This window comes from Propithecus coquereli, unplaced genomic scaffold (assembly GCF_000956105.1).
Source record: "Propithecus coquereli isolate 6110/MARCELLA unplaced genomic scaffold, Pcoq_1.0 Scaffold776, whole genome shotgun sequence".
Lineage (NCBI taxonomy): Eukaryota > Metazoa > Chordata > Mammalia > Primates > Indriidae > Propithecus > Propithecus coquereli.
The window spans coordinates 123,767-136,580 of record NW_012153907.1 but is presented as its reverse complement, the minus strand read 5'-3'; the positions used below and the strand labels follow the sequence as shown (position 1 = coordinate 136,580).

The window sequence follows — 12,814 nt, the reverse complement described above, 5'->3', positions numbered from 1 at the left end:
GGGAGGTCCAGGTCAGATCGCGGTATCAGAAATATCCTTCTGTGGCTACAAGGGGGAAAACTGGAGGGGATGAGTTGGGAGCTGTGAGTCCAGGGGATAGATTCTGGTCCAGGGCCTGAGGGATGGAGAGGAGATGTTGGACTGGACAAACGTTTTGGAGGTATTGCCATGGACTTCGAGGCTTTGCTCAGCACAGCTGTCCTGGTTTTGTGCTGGCCTCAACTTCAAAAAATTATGCACTTGGTAAATATTCAGACAGTACAAAAGGGTTACGACGAATATAAGCTTCTATCTTGTGCCAGCATCCCAACCCCATTCCTGCCCTCATGGCTTCCTGTGTCCTCCCAGACAGTGTTCCGTCTCTACCCACGTTCGTGTGCTGGGTCTCTCTCCTCTGGTGCATTCTTGCACCCTCTCTGTTTCTGCACAACTAGGAGTATACACAGAGTGCTCAGGTATGCACATGACAATAAAGCTTTAAGATATTTTTAGTTTTTTCCAATATGAAGTTTTGAAAAATTAGTTTTGATTTGAAAAGACAGTCACAGGAATGATTTTATTTTTCGTTTTTACACAATGAAACATTACAGGGAAGATTAAATTCACCATTGTTATCCTCTCCTTCAAGCCTAATCACCTGTTTCGTTTGTCATAAGCCCTTCTAGACCTTTCTCTTGGCAATATAGTCTACGTATATATATGTATATATTGTCACTTGTTCTCACTCAACGTGTGTCCTGGAGCTCCTCCTTTCTGAGTGCTATGTACCAGTCCTCAGTTTACCCAGCTCACGCCCCTGTCGAGGATGTTTATGTAAACATTTTCAATTATAATAGATATTGCCAAAGCGCCTGTTAGTATCTCTGTACTGATTTAGCCTCCAGTTTGTGACAGGACTAGTGATCTCTGCTTCCTCCTTTCTGCTAGTTGTATAAGATTCCATTATATGGATGTACCATCATTTCTCAAAACATTTCTCCATTTGATGGACATTTGTATAGTTCCAAGCCTTTTGCTGTAAGAGATACGATGCAGTGACCATCCATGTACACTGACCATGGCTTACACGTGTGAGCACCTTCGAAGAACAAAATCCCGGAAGTACAGTTGCTGAATCAAAGATCACTTGAGTTTTATAGTTCAGTAGCTCTTGGAAAATCTGCTCCTACACACAGATTCTGAGAATACCTGTTTCCTCGTATCCTTCCCACCAGTTTGCTCTACGAAACTTTAAACCACCTGCCAATCCAATGAGTGCAAAATAAGACTTTGCTATTTTAATGAATATCACTTTAAATATGAGTAAAGTTGAGTATTGTGTTCACCGTGTAGTTTTCTTTTTCTGTGAAGTGTCAGTTTGCTTAATTTTCCCTTCTTTGGGGTTTTCTAGTTTTTTTTTCTTAGCAATTTATAAGATCTCTTTACATATTAAGAAAATTATTTCTTTTCTCCATTATACAAAATTCTTCCTTGGATTGTCTTTGACTGTATATTTGGTTTTGCCTTATTTATTTTGGTTTGATTCACTTATTTTTAGTCAAATTTATCAATTCTTTCTTTCATTTATAGCTTCTGGGTTTTTTTTTTCCTAAAAAAATCATGCTCGGAAAAGCTTTCACACTCTAATAATAAAATGTAAAATTCTTGTGTGTTTTCCTGTAATGGTATTTTAAAAATATTTTATTTAACATTTTATTAATTGATTATATTGAATATCTTTCCCCTATGAAATCTATGTTGGAATAAGTACTGAGGTAGGAATCTATTTTTTTCTCAAAATGGCTAATGCATTATCTCAAAAGAATGTAATGACTATTTTGTACTTGTTTTATGATTTTAAATAGTAGCAGATTCACAATAAGCTAAATTTGAGTTTGCTCCTGGATTCCACTTCATGCCTTTTATTTATTAGTCATACATAAGCACCAAGAAGTCTTCGTTATCACATTTTAAAAAACATTTTCTTATTTGATCAAGGTGGTCCTGCATCATTAGTTTGCTTTTACAATATTCTCTGAGTTCTTACTTTTCCATTTGAACTCTATAATCAGGTTTACCGGTTTGAAAAATACTCTCGAAACTTTTAATTAATTAATTTTTTGACCTCAGCTGTCAAGAGGAGAGTTTACCATACTCCTCTGTTCATGGTCCATTCTCATTTTTCCATGCAATTCTTATTTCTTCCGATTTAATCCCAATACCCCACTTCCAGCCCTGCAACAGTATGATCCTAGAGAGACAGAGCCTTTTATTTGTAAAATTTGCTGTTGGGGTGGATGCATTTAAAATTCCAGATATGTTGCTACATCACAGATCTTGTGCTGGTTCTTAAAATTTTCAGAAATGGAGCAGTGTGACTTTATCAGCCATTCGTGGTTCTGAGCACGATTAGTTTATTGCTTTAAACCATCCTATAAATCTTTCCTCTCCCACCCTTAGTGCTGGGTCCCTTGGATGCTTCCGTCTCTCCGGTGCAATGAACATCTTTGTACATGTCTCTTTATCTCTGTGTCTGAGGATCTCTCTGGGATCTATACGTGGAAGCCGGCTTGCTGGACCATAAAACACACATGGTCAATGGCAGCTCCTGTCTACACCATTTTCAGTGTCTGAGATTCCTCTACCCCATCCTCAGCTAACCCTTAGGATTACCTTCCTTGCTAACTCTTGCCTCGAACAGTTGTGACGTGACGTGTCATCGTTAGACTATTTTCGTTTCCCTGATAACACGCGACTTTGAGCACCTCCTAATATATCTCATATTTGGGCTTCCATGAATTCTTGGGTCATATTCTTTCCTGTTGGTTTACCTGTCCTTTCTCTTGTTGATTTGCAGGAATATCTTACCTATTCAAGACATTGTTCTAGATCTATATACTTATGGTAAATATCTCCTCTGAATCTCTCACCAGAATGTAATTTGGTCCATGGTTTCTTTTATTGCACAGAAATTCTAAATTTGCATGTATACTGTCCCTTTTTTTTTCAATCTTTCTGCTGGTGCTTTTGGAGTGTTAAGAATTCCTACTCCTGATGGACATATTTGAAACTCGGACTTAGAGGGGGAGAGGGGGGAAGGGCAACATACGTAACCTAAACATCTGTACCCCCATAATATGCTGAAATAAAAAAATAAAAAAAAAAGAATTCCTACTCCTAGGTCACAAAAATATCTCTTATGTTATCTTCTTTTAACTTTGTAGTTTTACCTTTCTCATCTAGGAAGGGACTCCACCCTGTATACAGAGTAGACAAGCATCTGGTCTTTTGGTTTCCACATTGCCAACTGTCTGAACACCTTCCACCAAAGTCTCCATTGCCCAGGGGCGTGTGGACCCCCCTTTATGAGATGCTAAGTTTTCACCTATCACGTGCCTGACGGAAAGCTCTCTACTCTGTTCCACGGACCTGTTCTTCTGTTCTTGTAACAGTACCACAGACTTAAAAAGATTGCTTTATGTCGTTTTTATTATAATGCAATGCCTTTGTGATAGGTGTTAACATCTGGTGGATTGTGCTTCCTTTCTTTGATCTTTTATTTTTAAATAGACCTAACTCTAGCCAAGGCCTGTTTCTTGCAATCAGAACAAGGATGTCAAATTCTAAAGAAAAATGCAGCTTGATATTTGTTGGACTGTGTTGAATATATTGATTATTTTAGAAAGAATTGATACTTTTATAATATTAGGCCATCCCACCCTAGGGTGTGAAGTGAACTTTACTTATTCAAATAAACTTATAAGCCCTCTTGGAGATTTCCCCTCACCCCTGCTTTTGTTAGTTTATTTTATAACTTTTAAAATGTTTTCATGCAGATGCGTTAGTACTTTTAAGGATACCCTTTACTTGTGTTTTGCTTTTACTTCTATTTTGCTAAAATTACCAGGCCAAGTTTTCTTCTAGTACTCTTGTGAGTTTGATTTTCTGATGCTTACGTCCTTTATTCCTCTGGAGTTAATTTTGTTGTATGACTCAGGGTCAGAGGGAGGAGGTGAGAGGGCCTCACGGGCAGCAGTAGGGCTGTGTTTGCTCCCTGGATAACTGTTGGGGGTGCTCCTTAGGGAGGACCTGGCCCAGCTGCCCTTCCTCACCATGTGCATCAAAGAGAGTCTGCGGCTGCATCCCCCAGTCACTGCCATCTCCCGCAGCTGTACCAAGGACGTTGTGCTCCCAGATGGCCGGGTCATCCCCAAAGGTGCCCACAGTGAAAGGGGGAGGAGGCTCCTGGGCGGGGTGGTGGTCCCATCAGGCAGCTTGGACCTTGTCCTGACTGTCCCCTCCTCCCGACAGGGAGCGGCTGTGTCATCAGCATCTTTGGGATTCATCACAACCCGTCGGTCTGGGCGGACCCTGAGGTGCTGCCCCTCCCCCTTCTCCATCCTGGGACCTGGTGAGGGGGAGGGGTCCTGGCTGGGGAAATCAGACACTCCCTCTACTGTGCCCACATCTGTCTTTTCTGGGGGTGGCTGTGATTCCTGAGAGACCCCACTCAGCAGCTCTATCTTGCCCCGTCCCAGGTCTATAACCCCTTCCGCTTCGACCCAGAAAACCCCCAGAAGAGGTCACCTCTGGCGTTTATTCCCTTCTCAGCAGGGCCCAGGTGAGGCCCGCGGGGGTCTGAGGCATGGGCGGGAGGAGGGTGGTCCAGGTAGTGGCCTCATCAGAGCCCGCCCATGTCTGCAACTGTGGCGTGCTCAGACCTTCTCCCCTGTCTGCCGGTTGAGTTGGGGGCTGGAGTCTGAGCCAGCTTGGGGGGATATACAAGCCCACGGGGGTCCCAGGCAGCATTACCTCCCGCCTCTGCCCTCCACGCTGATCAGGGTGAGGGTGGGGGTCCCGGGCCGGGTTCCAGGCGCGATGGGGCCCGGTTGGGAGTCCTGGGTGCCGTCACTGTCCCCACCTCCACCCCCAGGAACTGCATCGGGCAGACGTTCGCCATGACGGAGATGAAGGTGGTCCTGGCGCTCACGCTGCTGCGCTTCCGCGTCCTGCCCGACGACAGGGAGCCGCGCAGGAAGCCAGAAATCGTCCTGCGAGCCGAGGGCGGCCTCTGGCTGCGGGTGGAGCCGCTGAGCGCCGGCCGCCAATGACCCACCGCTGTAGGCTTAAGACGCACTCCGAGCCTCCCACTTGCCTTTGCAGACGCCCAGGAATAAAACCGCTGTCACCTGTGCCTGAGCCTCACCCAGAGCCAGCAGGGGGCGCGCGGGGACCGCAGGCACCTGCAGGTGGGACTGACTGGTGGGGGCGGGGTGTCCCTGAGCCCAAGAGCCTGACTCACTCTCTGGCTGAACACAGGGCTCCCACGCTGATGGCTGGTTCTTCCAGAGCCCAAGGATGGACTTTTTTTCTGTGGGCGATAGGCAGCCCTGGGAGGTATTTGAGCAGGAGAAGGACCAGGATTAAGGAGGGACATAAGAAGCAAGTTTGAGGCTCTGAGTCACAGAAGCAAACCCACAGAGGCACTACACTTCCCCTACCTTGACCTCATGTCTGATCTGAAACACCCAGTCTTTTCTCTCCTAAGGTTTCTTCATTGTGTTTCTATGGTTACTAAAATACTATGTTTATTAAACATAATAAGCCTGGTTGCTTTATAGCGTGTATCTGATCATTGTGGCATCTGTGTCTATTATATTGCCTGTCGTTTTTTTGCTGGTTTTCATTCATGGGGTCAGTGTTTTTTGTCTGCCTGGTTATCTTTGGCTGGGTATTGGCTGTCATATTTGAAATAATATTTGTAGAATTTGAATTATGTTAAATGAAGTTCAAGGCTTGTGGGGTGCAAGGTCACTAAGGCAGTTTAAATTTAAGCTGAAATCACACATTCAGGCTCTTTCACCCTGAGAGATGGAGCCCTTTGAGGGTTCCACCTAAGCAACTAGGGTCTTATTTCAAATTCCCCTCTTTGCATCACCCCTGGGCTTTGACGTTTCCCCTCTCATCATGAGGCCATTAAAAGAGAGTTTCCATTTTCTTAATTGAGAAATGCCCCTAGTGTGAAAATATAATTTATATATATTTTAGGTTTTTGTTTTTCATTTGAATTGTGTCTTTGTCATTTTTAATTTTCTTTTCATGTCATTTATTCCTATAAGGAATTGGAAAAGCATCCAGCTTTTTCCCCCATGGAGTTCAGTGACAGAATCATAGCCCACTGCAGCCTTGAGCTGCTGAGCTGCAGATACCACACCCATCTTATCTTGCAAGCAGCAGGAAGCAGGAAGGGGAAGACTTGAGAGTGAGAGTGTCCCAGTTTTCTCTTAAGGAAGGTTACCAGAATCATTACCTAATCTTTGACTTTTCCACATGGGACAGTGTAACAGAGGGAACGGCCTTAAAAAGGGCAAAAATGTTTTATGAGCTGTCTCTTTAAAACTTCCCTCATTCTTTTTGGGATTTAAAACCTGCATGCCTGCATCAGGCTGGTGGTCAGGAGGGACAGGGGAATGTCCTTTGTTCTTTGTACCACAGGAGATGGCCCAGTGGAACTGTTCTGGTGGAGGTCTGGGTGGAGATCACGAGATTGTCTTCACCTGAGATGGGTTGGATCAGAACCGTCAACTATAGTTAAACAGCAATAGCCCAAACCTGCAAACCTTTCCTTTAAAAGCTCTGTATTTCTGCTTGTGGTTAGGAAAATTGGTGCTTTAAGATGGGAGTCTACCATTTTCCTCATTTTCTGGGAAAGTAATAAACCTCCCTTTCCTTCGCCTCAAACCACTTGTCCATGGTCCCTTTGGACCATGAGGACAAGGACCGCTCTTTAGGGAAGATGGGGCAGCTAGGTAGATGCAGTCAGTGTGAGATGATCCTGAATCCATACTGTGATCTGAATGTTTGTGTCCCTCCCAAATTCATGCCTTTTAATCTGACCTCCAAGGTGGTAGTATTGAGATGAGGGGCCTTTGGGAGGTGACTAGGTCATGAGAGCTTTGCCTTCATAAATGGGATTAATGTCTTTAAAAAAGAGACATAAGAGAGTTTGTTTGCCCCTTCCACCATGGCTGGACACAAAGAAGATGCCATCTACAAGGAATGTGCTCTCACTAGACACTGAATTTGCTAGAACCTTTATATTGGACTTCCCAGACTCCTGAACTGTGAGCATTTCTATTGTTTCTATTGTTTATATATTACCCAGTTTACAATTAGCAGCCTGAATGGACTAAGACAATCCACATCACCATGGAGTTGTACTGCCAAGGTCAGAATCCCAGTCTGTATTTACTAGCTGCTTGGCTTGAGGAAAACTTCTTATCTCTCTAAGCTTCAGTTCTTTTACTATCTGATAGTATCCACCTTATTGGGCTGTTCTGATGATTGAACAAGCCAGTATATATAACATAGGAGCCAAATATGTTAAGAATTAAGGTCACGAGGGCTAATTTCCTCCCTCTCTGTACTTTTTGCATTGCAATTTTAATTTTGAAATGTTTTTATGTCACAAAAGGTAACTTTAAGTTTTGGGAAATGTGGTAACCTGCTGTTGAAAAACATTCATTAGAATATTCAGTAAATTCAAAGTATCCATAGTTAGGGTGTGGTGGTGGTGCACACCTGTAATCCCAGCACTTTGGGAGGCTGAGGGTGGGAGGATTGCTTGAGGCCAGGAGCTTGAGACTAGCCTGGGCAACATAGTGAGACCCTGCATCTACAAAAAATTTACAGAAAACAAAAACGAAAACAAAACCAAAATATCCATAGTTAGATCTGAGAAATTGCAAGGGTCTATGGTGCGGAGCTAGTTCAAAGCTTAGAACTAAAAATAATTTTTTACTTTTTTGCCATAGAGGCAAGATCTGGACTTTATTTTCATATAGATGTTCCAGGAAGTGGAGGTCACGCGGGTTTTCAACAGTGAGAGGAAGACAGAGGGGAGGGGATGTGGCTGTTCCTTTCAGCACCAAGGACAGCGACCCACAGGGCTTCCCCACTGTGTGGCTGTAGGGGGCTCCCGCGGATCGCAGAGGCCAAGGACTGGGTGCCTCTCATTCAGGGGCCCACAGATGGGGTTTGAACCAAGCAACCTGCACCCCGTGTTCCGGGTCTTAACCTACGATGCTCTCCGTCGTTCACAAGTCACACAGGTGGAGTCAGGCGTGGCACTAAGCACTTTCTTTTAAAACTGTAATTTGTAATTATACAGATTAGTAGTTATAATTAAAAATACCAAACAGCTTTCACATAAGAAAAGGAAACAATTGGTAAATGTAGACATTTATGAAAAAAATTCTACTTTCCACTCCTCCTTCCATTCCAACCATTAGAAGTGCTTTTTCCTACGTTCCTATACAAACATCAACACCCACATAACCAATTTGTGGGGAAGTCCCATCCCCTGGGGGAACGCAGCATTTGGGTCCTGGCAGAGACCTCAAATCGGCTAAAGCGCGGGGGGTCTTAAGAAGGGGCCACGTCCAAGGGTGTAGGCAGGGTCCAGGGGAACCATGAGGGAGGGAGCAGCACCCTGGGGGTAGCATCATCTGAGAACTGTCACCACGCCCAGGTGGGGGTCCAGGGAGTAGATGTTCCTGGAACACAAAGAGAGTGTCTGTAGCTGTATGGAGAAGGCAGAGGACAGATATCAGTTCTCTGTCCCCTCTCATCTCCTGTGGATGTGCCCACTGACCAAAGCGCCACCTCCCGATTTGACTGGAGAGGCAGCAGCAGGTGGCCACAGACCCCTGTAGTAGCTCACCCCTACAGCGGGTCAGCGCCGGCTCCGCATGCCCCTGCAGGGGGGATTCGCTCGGTGCCTCTGCCCCGGGTCGTCCCCTTGCCTGCTGGTCGTGCAGACACCTAAATGAGGAGCAAAATTCTGTCCCCCCTTCCCCCTGCCTCCTACCCCACAGGCTCCTCTGTTCCTTTTTTAAAAAACTGAGACAGGATCTTCCTGTATTGCCCCGGCTGGACTTAAATTCCTGGACTCAAGTGATCCTCCCCCCTCAGCCTCCTGAGTTGCTGGGATTGTAGGAGTGTGCCACTACGCCTGGCCTCTGCTCCTTTTCAGTGATGCTCTTGGGTCTCCTTCCTGGTTTTGGATGAGAAGCACCCTTTCCCCTTCCCCAGGGGTGGTCTCTGTGGACCCCACCCTGAGTCTGTCCCTTCTGGAGCTGGGGCTGGTGGGGCTGGTGGGACCAACTGCTCAGAGCTGGCACCACCCAATAGATCCCACCCACAGGAGGTTCATATCAGCTATTGTGGGTACTCTAGACCTTTCTGGAGCTTTCCTTAGGCCCTTTCCCTCACAAATGAGCTTCTCTGATTTCCTGGGACCTCTGCCAAGATGTTGGCACACCCGGACAGCTGATCTGGTCCTAAATGTGCCTTCGAGAGCTGGTTACATTTCGTGACCTTTATTGTAGTGAACCGAATGCAGCAACTGCTTCTGGCTTGAATACTGGGCCAGATTTCCCCATCTGTGGGTCCTCAGTGTGGCTGGCTCCTGCTTCCCCGCCATGACCCCTGAGTGAAATGGCCCCAAGTCTCCGTTCATCTCATGACTAGGAAGGTAGGAAGAATGAACATGCTTTTTTTTTTTTTTATATTTAATATAATCTATTTTTATTTATTTATTTTTTTATTTATTTCAGCATGTTATGGGGGTACAGATGATTAGGTTACGTATGATGCCCTTACCCTCCCTCCCCCCCAAGTCCAAGCTTCAAGTGTGTCCATTCCCCTGGGGGTGCGCATCGTACTCATTGTTTGTGCATATGCCCGTCCCCTCCTCCCTCCTCCCCCTCCCCTGCCCAACATCTAATACATGTTATTCTTATATGTGCACTTAGATGTTGATCAACTAATACCAGTTTGATGGTGAGTACATGTGGTGCTTGTCTTTCCATTCTTGGGATACCTCGCTTAGTAGAATGCGTTCCAGCTCTATCCAGGAGTATACAAGAGGTGCTGTATCACCATTGTTTCTTAAAGCTGAACATGCTTTTAACGTCATTCGATTCCCCACCCCCAGGTGCTGGGTCTTTATGCTCCGGGTGTGGCTTTGGGGGTGGTCCTTGTACCTGACCCACTCCTTCATGTCACTCAGGTTTCTGCTCAAAGGTCACCTCTTGGGGTCACAGTGTCCTGGTCACAGTGTCCAGAACAACCTCCTCGGTCATTACTAACTCATCTCACTCTGCTCATTTCTTTCGTGACTGCCACCATCGGACTCGGTCTTATTACCCGAGGGCTTCCTCCATCAGGCATGGGCACCACAATGCCAGGGACCCCGTCTGTTTTGTCATTTTGTGTTCCTGGCCCTAGCACTGTGTCTGGTACAGGTAGGTGCTCAGGTAAAGTTTGTCGTTGAGGAATCAACTATTTGGGAGGTATAACTCCACCTTTCCATTTTTGCCAAGGATGATACGAGGCTCAGAGAGGGCAAGCAACTTATTCCAGGTCATAGAACCTGGATTCAACTAAGTTCTGCTAAATCCAGAACTTGTTCCTTCCCAACATTTGACGAAAGAATAGTGAAACTCTGGCCGGCGGGCAGTTTGCACACTTGTCTAGAAAGAACTCAGGTGGGTCCTGGGAGGTGTGTCTTCATGGTGACTCAAAATAACAACTGCTCACCTGTGTTGTGTACCAGCAGTGTGTGCCCCCATCCCAACCCCTTATTTCTTTTGAAAGTTTTTTTTTTTTTTTTTTAGAGACAGGGTCTCCTTTTATTGCCTAGGTTGGAGTGCAGTGGTGCAATCATAGCTCACTGTAACCTCAAACTCCTGAGCTCAATGGATCCTCCTGTCTCAGCCTCCCAAGTAGCTGGGACCACAGGTGCATGTCACCATGCCCAGTTAAATTTAATTTTTTTGTAGAAACAGGGTCTTGCTATGTTGCTCAGGCTGGTCTCAAACTCCTGGCTTCATGTGTTCCTCCTACCTCGGCCTCCCGAAGTGCTGGGATTACAAATGTGAACCACAGTGCCTGGCCCTAATGTTTTGTTTTAATGATTAAATTTATAGCAGCTTGGTGTGAAAAACAAAGCAACAGAGATGCATAGAAAGCTAAAAGGGTCATTGCTCCAAATCTATTTCCCCCAATTCCACTGTGTGATATTATGAGATAAATACCATACCAGTTTTCATCCACGGTTCCTGGCTTATAGCTCCAATAGTCCTTGTTATAGTTTTTTGTTATAATTTGGGGGCATTTTAAACCGCAGAAGCAGGCCTCAGGTAACAGAATCTCTCTCTCTGTCTAATCTTCTCCTGCCTTTCTGAATGTGGGTAATAAAACCCATTCCAGAGAGGGCCCTGCCCCACACCCTGGAGGAAGGAATGCTGCCCAGAGAGGCCAAGAGGAATCTGAACAGACAGGACTTACAGCGTTCAGATCCTGTCCTTTCCATCCAATCACATTTCAACACAATCGCGCATGCTTCAGTCATGCCTTGCCAACGAAGTCTCCATTACAGGTGCAAAAAACAGGTTTCGGGGAGTTTCCGGGTAGCTGAACACGTGGAGGCAAAGAACTCATCCATGTGCTGGGAGGGTGGCACACCCAGCTCTGCAGAGACGGAATCCTGCACCCCAGACCCTTCCAGACCTTACCTTGTATATCTTTTCATTTGGCTATTTATTTTGATCCGTTCAAATATCCTGCATAATAAACTGGTAGACATAGCAAGCATTTTCCTGAGTTCTGTGAGCTACTCTAGCAAACTAATCAAACCCAAAGGAGGGGTTATAAAAACCCCAACTTGAACACTGGTGGGTCAGAAGCTCTGGAAGCCTAGACTGGTGTCTGGTGTCTGCAAGGGGGTGGCAATCTTGGGGACTGAGCCCTCTCTCTGTGGGATCTGCCACTGTCTCCAGAGAGATACTGTCAGAATCGGAGGACACCCAGCTGGTGTCCGTGGCAGAACTGATCTCTTGCTTATTGGTGGGGAGACACCCACACACACTGGGGCACAGAAGTCTTGCGTGTGTTTGTGGTGTGGGAGTAGAGGAAAACACAGTTGAGCTTTTTCACACAGTGTCATGTGTGGATTCTTCTGCATTTTTTCAATGTGTATGCAAATGTGTACACACACACACAGACACACACACATACATTTGTAAGTTTTACATGTAGATGGGACCATGACTCACATGTCATCTGAAACTTACTCTTCCCCGCTCTCTCTGCCTATGTCTGGTAGAATGCTTGCAACCCTCTGTGAAGCTTTATAAGACCCATTTTTCAGATGTGAAGACGGAGGCTTAGAGGTTGATGGAAAGCACCAAAGGCTGGTCATTCTGTGGTCCCAGGCACTTGCCCACTGAGGGTGGAAGGGCACCCAGAGAGAACCACCAGCCTCCATCTCCCTATGGGTGACTCCTCTCCCTCCCACACTTGCTGGGGGACATTCCATAAGCCAGCCTTATATGATTCGACCCCTGAGACATTTAGGATTGATAAGAAACCTTTGGGGAGGCTGGAGCCTCCCCAGGCAAAAAATTCCTAGAACAGGGAGCTTTCCCTTAGGGATGTCTTCCTCCCACCAGATCCAAGATTCAGGAGTCCCAATGATAAGTCCTGCCTTACCCATGTCTGCAGAGTCCTGTGGGGGTCTGAATTCTTCCCCATGGCTAATGAAAGTTCAATATTGGTCCACATTTTGTTTCTCACCGTGGCCTTCCCAAGGACAAATTGTGTGGTCCCACATATTGGTGATCTTAGCATGGATTTCAAAGCAACAAGATCTTATTTGCCTTTTTTTTTTTTTTTTTTTTTTGAGACAGAGTCTCGCTCTGTTGCCTGGGCTAGAGTGCCGTGGCGTCAGCCTAGCTCACAGCAACCTCAAACTCCTGGGCTCAAGCAATCC

General features: G+C 45.8%; 1 protein-coding gene across 1 annotated transcript; it reads left to right on the top strand.

Annotated features, from left to right (window-relative positions):
* The first annotated feature begins 3,868 nt into the window (after positions 1-3,868).
* LOC105825074 (cytochrome P450 4F6-like) lies at positions 3,869-5,589 on the top strand. The gene is made up of 4 exons (XM_012662752.1): positions 3,869-4,195; positions 4,291-4,355; positions 4,518-4,600; positions 4,913-5,589. The coding sequence occupies exons 1-4, from the start codon at positions 4,093-4,095 to the stop codon at positions 5,088-5,090; spliced, it is 429 nt and encodes a 142-aa protein (XP_012518206.1). The 5' UTR covers positions 3,869-4,092; the 3' UTR covers positions 5,091-5,589.
* Positions 5,590-12,814: the final 7,225 nt, after the last annotated feature.

Coding starts and splice junctions, on each gene's coding strand:
- LOC105825074 (XM_012662752.1), top strand. CDS start 4,093: ATGTGCATCAAAGAGAGTCTGCGGCTGCATCCCCCAGTCACTGCCATC. Junction 4,356..4,517: donor CGGTCTGGGCGGACCCTGAG/GTGCTGCCCCTC, acceptor GCCCCGTCCCAG/GTCTATAACCCCTTCCGCTT. Junction 4,601..4,912: donor CCCTTCTCAGCAGGGCCCAG/GTGAGGCCCGCG, acceptor CTCCACCCCCAG/GAACTGCATCGGGCAGACGT.